Below are 18,372 nucleotides of genomic sequence, written 5' to 3' on the forward strand. Positions count from 1 at the left end.
ACTACACAGACGATCCAAACTTACCCCTGTATTATTTCCCGTCTCAAAGAGCGTTTATGTGAGTAAAAGGCTACTTCTGCTCTGATAAGTCCTCTTCCCACCAGGAGGCCCGAATGCAATCAGACCAACTTCGCTCGCCTTGCTGTTGAACTGGTTTTATTTGTTTTTCTGTATAACAAAGAAAGCATAATGGAGACCAAACACAAAGGCAGGTACAAGTGAGGAGAAAAATTAAGCTTAATCATAGATCTAACAATTCATACCAACACTGCCACTATTATTGTTCAATATTCATAGGAATACCATACTCTCTCCGCAGAGCGGTGGCATTAAAACCCATTATGAATCAAGAAGAATCAAAAAACAGTGATGAGTAGTAATAATAAATTGTATAAGTAGTAGTACAGTTATAACAATAGTGATAATCAAAAGTGACAATGAAACATAAGGGAATATAAAGCAGATCTCCATAAAAACGGTATCTAGTTTGGACAGTGCAACACTGTGTCTGTGTGTGCGTGTTGTGTCATCCCAGCTTCGAGCACACTAGTCCTTGCTTTACACACAAGATACAGTTTCCAACAGATGTACAAATTATTACTCGTGGTTAAAAGGACATCGTTCCCCTCTCTGCTTCGCCGCCGCCGCTCCTAGTGACTTTAAACATGGCGGTGACGGCTGTGTTCGTCTCGGAGGTCTGTAGCTTGTGCAAAAAATGGTGGACTAGTGCAAGTGTCAAGCCATGGGACGTCTTTTTTTTTTTTATCATTTTATCTTTTATATATATAGTTTGCATTAGGACCTCTCCCGCTCTCTGTCGACCTAAAGATTGCTTTTTGGTTTCTTAATGACAGAAAGCAAAGTGAGGAGTACTTTGGAATATCAGTTATTTCTTTTAATATATTTCTTTACAAAAAAAAAGTTCTTGTTTTTAGTTTTGCATTTTGTTAAAACTATTAATAGTAACATTAATATACAGCTTAAACCGAAGGAAAACCTCTTTAGTTTGTGTCCTTCAACACAGCACCATCTCATTAGCTCTCGGCGAACACGTTTTTTTTTTGTGTGTTTCCTAATTTACTTCCTAGATCTGAGTACCCATTAACCACTAGATGATACTAAGAATACCCAACCGTCTCCCTTGTTGTGGTGTCAAGAGTTTAAACATCCCATTTCACAGCACATACATGACCAGGATCACTCACTGCTTCGAAACCGAACAAAACAACAAAAAAAAAGGGAGGGGAGGGGAAAAAAAACACGGGGCCTGCTTTCTCAATCTGTCTGGATTTGGCTTTTGACCTACATAAAAACGTTATGCCAGTTGTAATTGCTTCCCGTTGTTGTACAAACACTCAAGTGAATAAAAGGAGTAGAAAAAAAAGCAACTATTGCAGTATTAAAAACCAAAAAACAAAAAAAAAACAAAAAAAAATAAAACAGAAAATTAGGAAATCAGTCTGAGTCCTGCCAAACAGAAATAATTTTTTACAAAAACGCCCCCGCTTGGGATTTCCTCTCCAGGCGGCCGCGTCGTTAACGCACCGACATGAGGTGTAAAATATTTAGATTTCCCAAAGAAGAGACGCGCAAACGTCGGGGAGGACGCACAATTTACAGAACCAGGAGAACCTTGCGTGATAAAAAAAAAAAAAAAGTAAAGTCGACAGATTTACAGGAAGGATTTGTTAAGGTGTAGAATATCTGTTAGGACATTCAAAGAGGCGGCTCCCCATGGAGGGGCGTAAAAGTTATGGAGAAAAACAAAATAAGCTCCTCGTTGATATGCTCCGAGTCAAACTTTGTATATTATGCTCACACCCACAGCATGTTACAGTTGATTAGCCAAAAAAAACAAAACAAAAACAAAACAAAACAAAAATCTGTTTCATGTGATTTATATTAAGGCATCCAACATGCATCTTTTCATAAAAAGACACCTGCATCAGAATGCTTAAAAACATCTCAAACTATGTAAAACGTCAAAGTGCGGTATGCCACAGATTCTGCTTTCTTAAAACCCTTTTAGCTCAGTCTCTCTTTCATTTCATTAAGATTGTCAAAAACCTATGAACATGTAATTGTGGACAACTTTGCCGCCCTGCTCTTTCGATAGTACCTCTTTTATATCCCAAATGAAAAGACAAAACCACTCTTGCATTGCTGCTAGCATCTCTCTTTTTTCTTCTTCTTCTTCCTTTCCCCGACAGCTCAGTCCGGTCGTGTGATATCGGCACGCTTTGCTCGACAGGGGATGCAAGTCGGCATGAGGAGGAGGAGGTTAACAGAAAATAAAAAACACCAAAGAAAACCCCAAAAACAAAACAGGCAGTTATTTATGTGAGTATTTTGCGTTATTATCCCAAAAAAAAAAAAAAAAAAAGTGTTTCCGGGCTCACTGTTGCCGCTGCCGAAAAAGCAGAAACACTCGCTTCAGTCTTTAGGAGAGAAGAGCTCGAGCATTCCCAGTTGAGTGTCTTTTACAAATTATAGGAAGTTAGTCAATACATAATAAGCACACGGCCAGGAAGGTGTTGCTGTAGGGGGTGATGGGGGTCCAGGAGAACTTTAGAGGGTCACCACTCTCATCAGGAATCAGCTGATAAAGTGACAAGCAGCATGGGAAGAGTCTGCTCCAGTTAATGAGCTCAGGTCAAGTGACGGTGGAGCAGAGGATGGGGTTGGGGGGGGCGCCGTAGCGAAAGGTTACCTTTTAGAGGATTAGTGCTCAAACGTGTCTATTAAAATCTTGGGAGCCCCAAATGGCTCCGACAATTGTCAATGTGCAGACCGTTCCCGATCCGAGTCTCTTTAACTTTTGCTGGTGGCTGTCGAGGGCGCCAACTCGATGACGATCTCCCCTTCGGCGCCGGCTGCCGGGCTGGTCACGGCGGCGGGGAGGGAAACCTGCGAGCTGTTCTTGCTGACCAGGCCCGGCGGCTGGCCGAAGTTAGTGGTTCTCAACGTGGCCAGGTGACGCGGCGAGAAGACGTGGGCCCTGGCGGCGGCCCGCGACTCGAAGGACACGCTGCAGGCGTCGCAGTGGCCCGTCAGGGTTTCCTTCGGCGCCGGCTGGCCCGGCACCGGAGAGGCGGCGGGTTCGGTGATGGTCAGCTGAACGGGCTTGGGGAGGATGGGCCGGTTGGCTTTCAGGGCGCTGTACTGAAGATAGCTTCCTGAGCTGGTGTCCACCTTCTCGTCCGACAGCGGGTACTGCGGTCGGAGACAAAGAGACGGGGAACACTCGTTAAGTTAAGTTTACTCGTTAGGGTAAAAAGGGAACAGACCTTTCTCCTCCTGGACGCTAAGAAACATCTGGATGATCCTCACGACTTACTGACAGACAAAAGCTGAACTTTATGGCACAGAACCAGCTAAAGGAACATCAAATATGGCGTTGCTTTTCCTGATTCAGCTGGAACCCTGCAAGAAAACCCTGAAGGTGAACGTCCGGCTGTCCCTTCAGGACCATGAGGGTCCGTGTACTTGGATTACACAGCCTGTCACAGCGAGTCTACCCCTAAGCGGCTGAAAAACAACCCAAAAACACCTCAAAATACATCTTCTGGAGTTAAAATCTGGAGTTAAATCTTAGAAATGCCGTGGCGTGACCTTCACCGGGCCGTCCGCGCTTGAACGCCCTCTAATGTAGCCGAATTAAAACAATTCTGCAATGTTTCCTCCACGTCGATGTGAAAAACTAATAATAGTTACTCCCAAACACTTGATGGTAGCTGTTGGAGCCAAAGGTGGCACGACCAGTTCTTAGGTTGTTTTTTTACCTTTATAAAATGTTCATTTGAAAACGCCCCCCTGTGTTTACTCTGCTTATCTTTGTCCAATATTAAAATTAGTTTCATGATCTCAAAGTGTCACAAAATGCAAAAACAAACTCGAAATGGGGCAAAATGTGACATTCAAAGCAATTTACAAAACTGACCCGATATGAATTAGAGAAAATCTACACTGCAAGAAAAACACCTAAAAATAAGATTTTTTTTCCTGAAATTAAAGTATTTTTCCTTGATTTGAGCAGATAAATAGGCCTATTTGCCAATGGAATAAGATTTTTGCACATAAAATAGGAACAATTCTTCTCCATCATCTTATTTCAAGTGAAGGATATCTAATTATCTTATTTTAGGGGTAAAAATACTCATACCATTGGCAAATAATCTTATTAACCTGCTCAAATCAAGGGCAAATACATTAATTTCAAGAAAATTTTACTTATTTTTAGTTCTCTTTTTGCAGTGTAAGTGTAAAGAGTGGTTGATATGCATCGTAAAAAGGCCCAGAGTGTGTTTTAAACTCGAATGTTCAGACCAGAATGCTGCAGTTCAACATCAAAAACTCTTTGCCTTTTCAGACCAGTCCTGCAGGAGCAGCAACACTTTATTAGTTTCACCAACGTACCATTTTCTCCTGCTGCAGCCTCCAGCGCTTCTCCTTGGCCCGCGTGTTCTGGAACCAGATCTGCACCACCTTGAGCGGCAGGTTGAGCTCGGCGCCGATGGCCTCGCACTCCATGGCGTTGGGGTGGGCGCAGGTTTCGTAACACGACTGCAAGATGGACAGCTGCAGGCAGGACAGGTGGGTGCGCGGCCTGCGGCTGGCCGAGTGGGACAGGAAGCTGCTTTCCGTCGGGCTGGGCTTGGGCACGATCGGCGTGGACGGGCTGGCCGCCTTGGCCGAGCCGGACGTGTTGGGGCTGACCGGCGCGATGCTCGGGGTGGGGGGAGGCGGGATGGTGCGGGGGGGCGTGTGTGTGGGAAGCGCCAGTTGTTCTCTGGACAGAGTGTTGATCTTTATGGGGACTTTGGGGGTCCAGTAGTTGAGGCCGTTCTGTTTCTGCGGCACCATTGCGGCGGCGGCGGCGGGGGGCCTGTTGTTGATGGGCGTGGTGGCCAGCTTGGGCACCATGCGATTAGCCATCCCCGGTCTGATCCCCGCGTCGCTTTCGTCCACCATCTCCTCGTCCGTTTTCTCCTCCTCGCTCTCCTCTTCCAGCCGTTTCTGGGTGGGGCGCGGGGCGATGGGAACCGGGTCCTTGGGCGGGGCCAGGAGCACGGGGGTGGGGACTTTGGGTGGGACTTTCACCATGCTGACATTGCTGCTGGCTTCAGGCTTGGTCTTTGGCACCGCGGCGACGACGCCGCTGCTCACAGGGGAGCCCGCGGCGGGGGACACCGCCTCCTTGGGCTTGATGGGAACCGGGATCACCTTCTTGACCACGACGGGCTTCGCCAGCTCTTTCTCCGGCTCCTTTTCTGTCTTTATGAGAGTTCGCACGATTGGGGCCGCCGTGATGCCCCCGGTGTTGTTTGGCGCCGTCTTGTTGGAGAATATGGGTTTGGAGAGAGGCCACGTGAATTTGATGAGAGGCTTCCCAACGGCAGCCAACGTGCCGTCGCTGATGAACCGCACCTCGCCTTTCCTCTCCCTCGCCCTCATGTTCTGGAACCAGATCTGAACGACCTTCTTTGGAAGGTGGACCCACTCGGAGATCTGCTCGAACTCGTGCTTCCCGGGGTTGGGGTCTTTGAAGTAGCAGCCGTACAGAATGTCCAGCTGCTCCGCCTGAATGATGGTCCTGGAGCGCCGCATGTCCCGGTACCGCTTCCCTTTGGACTTCCTCTCCTGCAGCTCCGACTCCTCCCGGTCCCTGTCCACCTTCAGCAGCGAGGCCTTTGTCTTGTCATCCGGCCTCATGTAGATGTTAGACTTTGAAATGTTGCTGCAGTTCACCAGATTTATGGGGCTGTTGGCGGTGCCGGGCTCCGGTTTGACCTGGACGACCACCAGGCCCTTGGCGGTGGGCCGGAGGCCGAGTCCGTCCAGCAGCTGCCCCTTCTGCACAGATATTCTGTCAGCGAGAGAAGAAGAGGGGGAGGGAGCGTGTTTGGAGTTGGTTTTGCCGATGCTGAGGTCCAGCGCCGCCTCACAGTCGTCCCCGTTGGACAGGTAGCGGGAGGCCGGGTTGTGGGAGGAGAGCGTCTGCGAGAGCAGAGAGCCGGGGAAGCGGGTGATGGTCGGGGCGTTGGGAAAGAGCGATATTTTGCTTCCGTCGCCTGCCACCGAGGGAGCGAGAGAGAGAACGTAGGGGCTGAGGAACTGAGTGGAAAAAGGAGCGATGGACAGAGGAAGCGAGTGTAGAGCGCCGGCTGGAATCTCAGTGAGGTCCATCGCTGCAGGATGTGAACCCGGAGGATCTCCCTGAGCTTCCAACTCTAGATCCACGTCCGGGTCGGGTCTTTCCTTCTTCGGCTCCACCTCATCCCGCTCAAAGTCCCCTTTGCGCTTCTTCTTCCTGGCCCTCTGAGCTCCTCCGCCCTCGTCGTCTTCGTACTCGTCCTCGGCGTCAGAGAGAAACACCGTTGTGGAGCGCAGCACCTTCCCTCCGGCGGGGCCCTTGTCGCCGTGCGTCTCCCGCTGCGCTTCATCTCTAGGGCTCTCCGGACCCTCTCTGAGCGACTCACTCTGGCTCTCCTCGTCAGAGACCACCACAGAAGTGTACGCCTCGATTTCAGAGTCCGACGTCAGGGCGGCGTCTCCGTGGCCCTCCCTTCCTGCATCCCTTCTCTTGCGCTTCTCTCTGGCGCCAGACAAATCCATCACCTGACTACTGGAAGCGTCGCCGTCGTCTTCTGCGATAATCAGGGAGTTTTCCTCGTCGTCGTAGTCGTCGTCAGAGCCCGGACTGCGCCTCGTGAATCCACCCGCATGCTTCAGCTCTGCTCGCCGCCTCTGCTTTGTGTGCCGGGCGTGGCTCAGCCACCTGCGGACCGCCTCCTCTGACAGCCCGACCTCCCTGCCCAGTGCCTCACAGTCTTCATGGGGAGGGCTGGCGGCGTCCGCCTCGGTGCGCGACTCAAAGAACGCCCAAAGTACCTCAGACTGGAACTCCGACAGCACAGGAAGGTCTAAATGATTGCTTTCTACGGCGGTACAGGGAACACGTGTTCGGCTGGTGGTTAAGGCGTTACTTTTTGGGCTGGGCTTTGACGAGCCGCCGGGGGTGGAGCTGGACTGGGACTCGCGGGGGGCGGGGTCGGGGCTGAGCGTAAGGTTCAAGTTTACCGGACTGAGGCTGGAGCTGCTGGCCACGGATGCAGAGGGCGAGAGGTTGTCATGGCGGAGGCTCTTGCCTGTGCCCGCCGGGGAGTGATTCAGGCAAGCTTCTGTGTCGCCTTTCGTGTTCGACTGATTTGTGGAGCGCTCTCCATCTGTTGTGCTATCTTGATGCTCTTTTACCTTCTCGTCGCTGTCGACCTTCTCTTGGCCTTCTGCGTCGGCACGCTGTGCAGATCCCTCAACGTTTTCTCCTTTAGGTCCCTCTCCCGTCGCGTGATCGGAAGTGCCGTCGTCCGCGCTCTTGATCTGATCCGAGGCCTTTTGGTCACCGCTCTGCCGCTCCTGCTCTTCCTGAGAGGCCTGCATTTGAGCTGGGACCACCGCCGAAGACCACTGGTTCTGTAAGCTGTTTAGTCTTTGGGTTAGGAGGGCTTGCTGGGCTGGGTTGAGGCCTACGAATGGCACGCACTGAGTGAGGAGCTGGCCCTGCTGGTTCTCTGGATGCTGCTGGGTTTGGGCTTGGAGCCCATTCAGGATGAGGGGCATGACCATGTGAGGCTGAGGCATGAGCTGAGGTGCGGCGGCGCCGGGAGCGGCGCCCGCCGCGAACAGAGACGGGAGGATGGAATGCGACAGGGTGCTGGGAGTCGACGTGAGCAGGGTGAGGAAGGCGGAGACTGCCTGAGCTGAGGCCACCGGGGAGGCGAGGAGGGAGGGAGCCACCTGCGCACCTGCGATCTGCTCTCCATCTTTTGCCCCGCTCCCCATCACTGATCCAGGAGCAGCACAGCTGCTGGCGGTACCCAGAGAACCGGCTCTGCTTTCAGAGGTTGTGACTCCGGGGTTCGGAGCGCTGGCGTTGCTTCCTCTCGAACCCGCAGCGCTTACCGCACCGTTGGAAGCCATGCCAGCGTTTCTGCTGCGGGTCTGGTGCAGAACAGACTTCATATGGCTCTCGAGGGTGATGGCGTGATTGTAGGAGACTCGACACACGGCACACTGGTAGGGCTTGTTTGATATATACGGCCGAGACAGGCCCGCGGCCGAGGGAGTCTGGCCGCAGCTTTCTGCGCCTTGCTTCGCTGCGCCCGACGTCATCCTCTGAATGTGGGATGCAGATGTATAATGAACACTCAAGGCAGTCCTGTTGGAGAAGCTTTCCATGCAGGCATTGCATTTGAATGCCCTGCTGCTACTTTCAGCCGGCGTGCCGTTTTTAGCCGCCGACTTTTCGCCTGCGCCGGGTATTTCTGAGTTTTCAGTTGCACTTTGTAGTTTGGCTTCTGGCAGCAGGTTTCCCTCCTCTATTAAAACCGCTGCTGCTGCTGCTTCACCTCCCTCCTGCTCCATTATTCTTTCCTCCTCCATCTCTTTGTCTCCTAGCGTCTGGCTAGCGTCTGAACACTCCGCTGATTGGCAGGGGTCTGAATGGCTCTCCGCAGTGGACATCAGCTGTGAAAACTCAGCATCTGGAGAAAGAAAAAAAACACATTGTTAATTCAGATTTATCAACATCAGTTCTTAGATTTCATGTTTCTAAACCTAAAAAATATTAATAATAATGCAGTGTTGTGACCCCTTACAGATTCCTTCTGTTTATGCTTTTTTTGTGACCTGACGTTTCAGATCATGAAACAAATGTGATTCTCAGATAAAGATAACAGGTAAATAAAAATTTGATTTTCTAATAAAGATGTCATTTATTGAGAAAAAAATAAAAATATCTTCAAACCGACCTAAACCTATGTGAAAAAGTACCGCCAGACCTCTAGAATGAGGAAATAAATTACGCTGAACCTGCCCGACAACATGAAGTAGGCTGAAAGGTCTCAAAAGGAGCTAGTCGGGAATATACCTCTTATCTATGTGTAATAAATGTCTGTATGCGATGAGGGCTGCAACTGAAGTCAAATTCCTCGACTGTGCATAAAAATGGCCGAATAAAGAGGATTCTGACGGAAAAGCAGGGAACCTTCCCAGGAGTGGCCAGCCAACCAAAACTACTTCAAGAGCGCACATACAGCTCATCTGGAGGGTCACTAAAGAACCCAGAACAACATCTAAAGCACTGAACAACATGGCATCCAGTGAAAGGCCAAAACCAACGCAAAGGTTTGTCTCACATTTACCAAAAAAAAATACAGATAAAAACATCTTTATGAGCCCCAAAACGTCTGGGAAAATGTTCTGTAGACTGATAAGACAAAAGTAGAACTTCGTGCCTCCTGTTGCCGGTGTGAGATTAACAGCATTTAAAGATGAACTTAGTCAAACGTTGCAGTGATGAAAGTTCTGGTCTGCGTCTGCTTTTGTGGCTTCAGGAAGTGAACGACCTTGATGATGGAACCATGAATCTGTCTCCCTAACATTAAATTCGGTAGGGTTAGGGTCAGATTGCCAGCTTAAGCCAAACTGCACTAAAGGTATCCAGGATAGAACGTTGTGGAGTGGTCTAGTCAAAGTCTTGACCTAGATTTGACTCGTATGGAGTGGTGTGACCTTAAATAGTCATGCCTAAAACCCCCCCAATGTGACTGAAATGTATGAATTATATGAAGAAGAGGAAAAGGCTCCCTCCTAGCTTTCACAAATGCCTGAAGGGCCCAGAGTGGAACAACCAGTTTTTAATTCAGAAGAATTACTTTTTCACATGGGCCCTGGTTGGTTTGAATAGTTTTCTTTTCCTCTGTCAGATAAAATTATTTGAAAGCTTTGCATAAACCAGAGTTCTCAACAGGATTTTCGACAGCGTAGCGGTAAATATGTTTTGTAGTTTCAGTATTTATTTATTAAACCATGCAGCGGAGGTTCAGCTCAAAGGGGGAACATGACCGACAAAAGCTCGTTACTGGGCTGTCAAGCTAACAACAGCTAGCGTTAGCTTGTGTCGCCCGGAGAAGGTTTACTTCTTTACTGACGCCGTACCACTCCACGGTGTCCTGCTAGCTTAGCACGTAGCACCGTTTAGCATTGTGTTTTTCTAGTCTGCCTGCCTGGGAAAGTTTCTCTGAACACCACTTTTGGGTTTATCGTCTCTAAAACGAGGGCCGCATGTTTTCTTCTGGCTGCTCTCCACATGTTAGCAGAGTTTAAGGCTTCCAGCTCTTCGTTTGGGTCAGGTGTGCAGCTGCAGGGAGGAGACGGGAGCGTCTGTGCGCCGCCGCCGGAAAAAGTGCGACAGTTTGAGCAACGTGAATAAGTCAGTGGGAGAAACCCTGCGGTAAGGGAGCCCGAATGTCCGCCAAAGCCGTTAACGCTGATTGAAAGTCGACATAACGGCCTAATATCAGCGTCATTTTGACAACTGACAGGGTAATGACCCGTTACGCTGAAATGCGCTGACGAGAACCCTTTATGCTCAGGTTATCTTTGTCAGACTTTAAAATGATAGTCGGAAACATGTAACTGTGACCAAAAGTGCACAAGTAGAAATCTTGTGGCAAATACATTTTCATAGCACCATGATGATGTACGAGAGGATCCTCCTGAATTACACTTAAAGGACGCCATCACCGCTGGCCTGGACAGCCTGCAGTTCACCTACAGGGAGAATCTCTCTACAGAGGATGCTGTCTCACCGGCACTTCACAGGACTCTGCATCACCTGCAGCATCCAAACACCTATGATGGGATGCTATTCATGGAGTTCAGCTCAGCATTCAACACCGTGCGACCAGACATGCTGGTTCTGAAGCTCCACAACCTGAGATTATCTCCACCCCTCTGCTCCTGGATCAGTGACTTCCTCACCAACAGGCCCCAGGTGGTGAGGAAAGGGAAACGCACATCTGTCCCACTGATCCTCCACACTCTCTTCACCCACGACTGCTCTGCTAATCCCCCCCAAACACCGTTGAGAACCTTGTGGACGAAATCCCTGTGGTGGTGGAGCGTGTGGACAGCATAAAGTTCCTGGACATTCACATGTCCTCCGGCTCTTCTCTAATAGAAAACTGAAACTGACTGGACTTTCTACTCAGCTGCTCATAAACTTCTAAAGAGCTACAATGGAAAACATTTTGTGTCTCAGCGAGACGGTGTGGGATGGGAGATGCACGGCACAAGAGTGGAAGCATTTAGCACGGCTGGTGAGTAGAGCACAGGAAATTGTGGGATGCCGTCTACAAGGTCTAGACATGGTCCATGCTGCGCGGGTCCAGGAAAGGGCCAGATCTACTGCCACAGACCCACCAGGGCAATGCACTGTTTGAGCCACTTCCATCAGGTAAACCATTCAGGAACATTAAATCAAAAGACAGCTTTTCTCCCAAAGCTGTGAGGGCCGTCGCCCCCTGCTGAGACTCATTAAGCCACCAGCCCTGTTCATGATCTGTTACACGTTTACAAACACGCTGCTGGTTCCACAGGTTCTTGATCCAGTTGAGAACTATTTACACTCTCTCTCAAATGCTAATGTATATTTGCACACTTAGTTTCTCGGGGAATGTTCGGACATCCATGCAAATGGCTCAGTTCTTTAACTTGAATATTTAAATTTTTGCTAACACTTTAAACTTTTTTGAGAAAGTCAGGTCCATTCGTGCTTTACAAAGTGTTTTACATCATCCCGTAAACTGACTGCTACCCGTCTTTTTGACTTTAGCATCAATTCACCTTTACATTTAAATTTTTGCTAATGCCCATTTACACACTTTTTAAAACGTCTCCAGAAGTATTTGATACATTCATGGAACTGCACTAAAAGCGCTAATTCTGTAAAGTGACTGCTGTCATTTTTGACAGGAATGTTTAATTCAGATACTAAAGACTTTATGCTTTTTAGCTCCTCAGGAGGAGTCGTCAGTGCATTCAACTTGAACGTCTTTATTTGCGTCTGTGTGTTATGTGTGAATTCTGAGCCGGTGCCTCACCACAATTTCATTATGGTTACATCATGACAATAAAGACTAAATTGATTATTAGTTTGTGGGAATCCATCCAGTTAGTTTATTGTGAACGTATTTATCAGGTCAGTGAATTATGCCCTCTATGATTTAACTAAGTGTACGTGCCATTAAAGCTCACCTGTGGGCCGCTGAACACCTTTGCAGTCCTCTCCTCCGCCGGCAGCCTGATTTAAAACGGCCTGTAAGAAGAGAGCAGGAGTCATTCAGCTGAATCCTCGTCACAAACTTGAATCTGCAACAGCTCCTGCTAGATGAGCCGAATGTCATTATGTAGCACATTTGGGCGTGACACAAGCAAGTGTGGTTATATTACACATAGCAAGCCTGGCTAGTCTTTAATTTGCAAATTACCCTGAGAGCATAAGCCATCTTTAATAGAGCCACCAATACGAACTCACTCCGGCTCCTAACTCTATGCAATGAGTGTGTTCTTTAAAGTTCTTAAGATCAGTGAGGTGACTGACTTCTCCAACACTTTAAAGCCTAGACACTTAGGCTATTGCTGTTTCAATGTTAAACATCCAGAACGCACCTAAAACTGCCCATCCTGTTAGTTTATTAAAGGTATCGTGGACTATATTTTTCAGCTTCGAGTTTCAAGGGGATCATCTGATCCATTGGCTGTCCCACTGGCCAATCACATTGGCTCACCTAACGTCAGTGTATGCGCGCACGGTTCTTGCTAGTTTCCTCTTGCTGGCTGCGCATGCACATCTTCCAGTGTTTATGCATCAAGTTAGCTCAGGTGTTAGCCGTCCATGGCAGCTCTGCTGCTCCGTATACTTTAAAAATGGCTGAGAGTCGCAAAAAACAAACTGACAGGTTAAGAAGTAGAAGAGGAAGGCCTCAGTAAAAAGAAATGGGTGTATTTGGGAGATTTTTTTTTTTTCATGAGATCCCCCTAAAGAGCAAGGTAAGATGGTCTTGCACATGCGCAGTTGTTCAAAAAGGGACTTTATTTTTCTCACTTATAAAAAATAAAATATCATCCACTATACCGTTAACAGATTTTGAATTAACTCATTTACTGCTCCTTATAGTATTTAAGACTGTTTTAACTAGTATTGTGTTGCTAAGAAGCAGATCTAAGCCTCAACCCAAAAGTAAACTTGAGTTACAAAACAAAAAAAAACTCATCACTTCCGTCAATGAAATAAAAACGTAGAAAATGTTTACATAGTAAAGATTAACGTTTTAAATAAAAGTCCTTACATTTTTTACTTTTTCTCCCAATTATTTGCAGTGGTGTGCTGCGTTTAAAAGGAACCCAACCCTGGATTATATAACTCTACAATATGAACCAGTTTAACTGATTATTCGTGTCCTTCCCCATTGGCTGAAGCAGCTCTGCTGACGTACAACAGGGTGTTAAAAAACATCCCTTTGCCCGCTTCTTGGCAAAAAGGTTTAAATTAAACTCTAGTGATTCAGGTTTTTCGGTACAAATGCGGTTTAAAATAGCCCCAAAAATTGCATCAAACTTCAGATCAGCCCTCCACCCCCATGCCCAACAGATGGTATGAGGTGTTTGTGTGAATATGACTTTTTCTCCAGACATGGCACGGTGCTTTATGGCTCTACTTAAGTGTAATTTTCCCAGAGGTCTCGTGGGTCATTCTCGTGTAACTTTGCAAATCCATGGCTCCCGTCCATATCACTTTAGTGCGAAGAAGCTTTCGCCTCCCAAACAGATTGCACTTGCTCACGCTGTTCCTAACGGCATTGCCGTGAACTTTACCATGCTGAGCCCTGTAGGGGCTGGGATGGAGCTTTTGGGCTTTTTCCCCCATTTCTCTTATAACACTGCCTGAGCTTGGGGGGAAATTTTCAGGAACTTTCAACCCAGAGAAGATAAGCAATCTCTTTAAAGTTTCTATCGCTTGTTAATCATCCCTCACAGCTGAATGATGAAGTTAAAATAGTTTGGAAACGGCCTAATGGCTTCTTCTCGGATTAACTGGCAGCTTTAACGCCGTTGCCGACGTCTTTCCACCTTGGCGCACACCTTTGCGCCCAGGACAGGACAACAGCCAAAGCTCCTGCTGTTCCGGACATGGTTGTGTGCGCCCATGATTAGTTAAGTGCTTTAACTCGCTGCACCCGACTGCAACCTTTCTGCTTTAACTCCCTAGAAGCAGCAAAGAGACGCAGATCTTTTGTTTTTACGTTCCAATATTTACAACTCTAAAGCTGAACGACGGTCAGCTTTCCTAATCCTCCCACTGTGAGTTCTGGTTAAGCAAGGCAATCAGAAAAAGAGTGATTAAATATAAATATGTAGAACCCAGGCTTCACTTGTGACATTTATGACGAAAGATATGGGGAGTAGTTACGTACCAAACTTACAATGTCCAGCAGTCTGTCCACACACGATGGAAGTACGCTGTGCTGCTCGGTGAGATGTAGAGACAGGGAAGATCTGTCAGGCTGCCCTTGTTGGCACAGGGGGCACAGCCACTTTGCAACTCCATTCCTTTCACTGCGCACCGTCTCTACAGACTCCTCCTGACAGATACAGACCAATGTCAGTGACTCACGCTCATCCTACTAAAAATATGTTATTGGGAAGTCGGCGCTTGCTGGTTAAGCATTACAGCGGGCTGTTAATAGCGCGGGTTGGCTGATAATGGGAACATTTCAACAAAGACTCGGAGAATGCATTTTGTTCATGTCACACACAGCTGATCTCCTAGATCCTCTCTTTTAAACGCAACACGTTTGAATTAAAACAGTAAAAGAGAAACAAACCCAACACCAGGAAGGACAAAAACTCAAATCTAAACCTTAAATGCAAAAAAAGAAAGGAAAAAAAGAAACCATTATTGTTCATTAATCAAACTTTTAAACAATGTTTTTTTTTTTTTTTACTGTCGGGAACTTGCGCACCTGAGCCAATTGTTGTGTAACGTCGATCAGCATATGGCAGCAACAGCGCCGTTTCATTTGGTGAAAACACAAAAGTGATCTCAGATCAGCGTTATATTTAGACAGGTTATTCCGTCCGCATCTCGGACGTCTCTAACCACGGGAGCGGGCCTTCTGGTGCGAGGTTTTAGAGTTCCTGCTTTAAATCTAGCGCTCTCTACGGGCGTTCCCGTGGTTTAAACTTCTTTCACTGGGGAATTTACGGTGCTCCCCCCTGCCCCACCTGTTGCTGCACATTGCCAGACAGGTGGCTGATAGAAAATTAGACTCATAAGCCTCCTATTAAAGAAAAAGTCAACAGATGGAAGACGTTTGTGGTCACGAGGAACATGGATAATCACTATAAGGAAACTAAAGGAGTGCCACCCGTCTAATTGAGTCGTTTTCTGATTGGACAAGCAGATGACTGCAGTCTGGCTTGTTATTAGCTTGTTATACACGAGTTTCAACACACACAGCAACAAAAACATTTTACACAAGCACTTAATTGTTACTAAACGTAGTTTTTTTTGCTTAGATCCACGCATTAAAAATGAAAAATAGATTACAGTGGGCATTGCACTTCAGTAAGTTTGTGCCTTGCTGCTCCGCCCCCTTCCAAAATCGCTTTTTAATTGGCTGTTAGCGGTTCAGTCTGGAACATTTTCAGTGACGTAAACATACCCAGATGATCATTCGTTATCCGTTTCCTTCATTACTGTCACCAACATGGCAGGAAGCATGAAGATTTGGTCAGCAAAGTTTGCCTAAATAGGAGTCGCTTTTTATTCTTTGCTCCAACCGAATAGCGTTCATGTTTCCAACTATGTAAGCAGCAAAATAAGTAAATAACCCGCACAACTTCTGGTTTCTACCAAATTTCTTTCCATAGGGTTAATTTTAGGAGCCGCCGACAATGTTTACTTTGAAAAAAAATAACACACCCTATCTTTCTTTTGCAAATGCCAATTAATTGACCTGTGAAACACAGGCCGTTAGCGTGGTTAGAACAAATGTCACTTTGTTCTGACCACCTAAATATTGTTTGTTGATAGTTTCCTAGCAACATATTAAAAAGAGGAAATTAAACACTTTTTTTTTACGTGTTCAAGTGGAAAAAAAAAAAATCAACGGACAAATCTCCCGCTGGTTTTCAGCTTTTGAAAGCACCCCGTCTCCGTTTCGTCTCGAAAACAACTCTTACAAAAACTATTTCTAGCCATAATTATAGCAACACTGTGATGATCATAGTCGCTGTAGAAATAATTTGCGCTTGTCCGTTTTTCTAAGTAACATCCATTATTGCGTTAGGCAATTTAGATTTAAATTTGTGAGCATGTGGTATTTCAGGTCAAAGTTATCAACACCGTGGGAACCTCATAATGGCCCCTGCGGTACACGGGAGGTTCCTCATTTAGTTGTTCGCCATGACCTGCTCAAATGTCACATTGTAGTGCAAGAACCCATCTATGATAATGAGAAGAGCTAATGTTTTATTCCTCTTTTAATTCAGACTAAAAATCCAGACTCGTCTCACAGCTGTACAAACCTGTACTACAGAGAGGGGGTGGGAAGGAGAACAAACAGAGCATTAAAAAAATGCAAATGATGCCATGCAGCACTACTTCTGACAGATGCAACAAAAAAAACACTGTGCCGTTTATTTTGAGATCGCGTTGCCTCATCTCAATAGCATGCATGTTTTATTCATCTGGAAAAAAAAAAAAAAACAGGACATCTAGTAGTGTGAACTTAAAGGAAATCATCGAAGCATTTTTTTTTTATAGCTATATCTTCCTGCGAGCATTAATAATCACAGATGCAGCCAAACAAGAATGCAGCCCTTGCCCAGGAGGTAAAAATACCAACACAGCAACCACCTTACTTCCTACTCACGCCAATTAGCAAGCTAGCGGGGACAGGCGACCAGATCCCGTTCCGATGAGTCTACGTCTGCACCGCATATATATCACAGTTACCACTTAACGACACATGCAGCGATAAACGCCACAACGCAACAGATTTCGGGCCCCTCGCCTTAACGAGGCTAATTAACGATCAGCCTAATTAGCTCTGCCGACCGAATCAATTAGCTAGCAAGCTAGGCTGTGGAGCCCCCCCACCCTCGCTCCCTCCCTCCCTCCTCCCCCCGCCTGCAACGTCGCATTACAACGCTGTTTGGAAATGCTCGTTAGCCGTTAGTTTACCGAAAAAAAGAAAACACAACCCGAAAAAACACACTTCTCCCGGGAACCGCGAGAGGCGAGGACGCGGAAAGCGTCGGGGCGGTGTGCCGGCCCCGGGCCGGGCCGTGGTTAAATGAATAAACAAAAGAGCCGGAGCTGTTACCAGCCGTGTCACTTGGCTAGCTAGCCTGTTAGCAGGCGGCGATAATTAACCGTTGCTCAAACTGCCTCCGACTGGGCGCTCCCCGCTCCCCGCCGAGCGAGCTCGTCCTGCCCGGGTGGGAGCTGGGGAGGGTGCGGGGGGGGGGGGGGCGCTCGGTCCCCCGTTAACATAAAGAAATCCACTCGCGAAACTTCTGATTAGAGAGAGGAAAAAACACACACACACGACAACAACAACCTCGGCCTCTAGTTATTTCCTTCCCCCTCTGATTGTGGGCTGCCAATCGGGCATCTAGGGTTGCACCGCCCGCCGCCTGCTGCTCAGCAGCGTAAATGGAGGCCTAGCCGGACTAAAGCCATTTAATTAATGAACGTGGGCTCCGCTTACAGATGTGTTGGAAACCACTCGCACCCCCTCCTCCCTCGCCGACTAGTTAGACCCTCTATTTGACGGCGTCCTAGCGCTCGGATCCACACCTTAAAAACAGTTTCCGTGCAACACATGGGCATTTTTAAAACTCTTGTTTAAACAGCTCCCAGCACGTAATTGGCGAGAGAATTAAACGATACACACTCTGTGGCACACGGACACACACACACACAAAAAAAACGCTACTTGAAAGCGGAGTACGTGCTTCGCGTTCGCCTCGACGATCCGGGGGGGTGGGGGGTGGTGGTGCAGGGGAGAGCAGGCGAAAGAGAGACGGAGGGGGCAGGAAAAAAAAGTTTGGGATTTAATGTAGGATTTCTAATATGGATCGGATTAGTATCGGGGCACGATCCGTCGCTCTGCTCGCTCGTCTAAACAGTTGCAGGCCACTCTCCGCGCTCGATCGGGCGCAATTAACCGATCGCGAAATCTCGTTTAATTAAGTTGGGAGCAATTAGCTAATGCGTTTTTACCTGCATGGTCGCCGCTCCAACACGCACACACGCTTCCTCTGTGGCTCCTCACAAGTGAAAAGTTTTCTTGACTGCCCTCCCTCTCTCGCTTGCTCGCTCTCTCTCTGCTCTGTTCTCCCCCTCCCTTCATTCGCCCTCTCTCCTTCCCCTCTTCCCTCTAGTAAACAGACCACAGCTCCCCCCAAGGCTGATTGCTGACATTCAGAGGGCACATCAAGTATGGAGGCCCAAAAGTG

The 18,372-nt window shown here is 47.7% G+C and overlaps 1 protein-coding gene across 2 annotated transcripts; it reads right to left on the bottom strand.

Annotated features, from left to right (window-relative positions):
- Positions 1 to 139: 139 nt before the first annotated feature.
- On the bottom strand, positions 140 to 18,274 carry zfhx2 (zinc finger homeobox 2). Of its 2 annotated transcripts, none has more exons than XM_012853380.3 (5): positions 18,137 to 18,274; positions 14,328 to 14,486; positions 12,100 to 12,160; positions 4,417 to 8,543; positions 140 to 3,213 (listed from the first exon to the last, which is right to left on the bottom strand). In XM_012853380.3, exons 1-5 carry the CDS (start codon positions 18,140 to 18,142, stop codon positions 2,812 to 2,814), a joined length of 4,755 nt encoding a protein of 1,584 aa, XP_012708834.2. In that variant the 5' UTR covers positions 18,143 to 18,274; the 3' UTR covers positions 140 to 2,811. The 2 variants fall into 2 exon arrangements, with proteins under 2 accessions (XP_012708834.2, XP_012708833.2); XM_012853379.3 differs by having other exon boundaries at positions 14,319 to 14,486.
- Between the last annotated feature and the right edge of the window lie 98 nt (positions 18,275 to 18,372).

Source organism: Fundulus heteroclitus, chromosome 21, assembly GCF_011125445.2.
Source record: "Fundulus heteroclitus isolate FHET01 chromosome 21, MU-UCD_Fhet_4.1, whole genome shotgun sequence".
Taxonomy (NCBI): Eukaryota; Metazoa; Chordata; class Actinopteri; order Cyprinodontiformes; family Fundulidae; genus Fundulus; species Fundulus heteroclitus.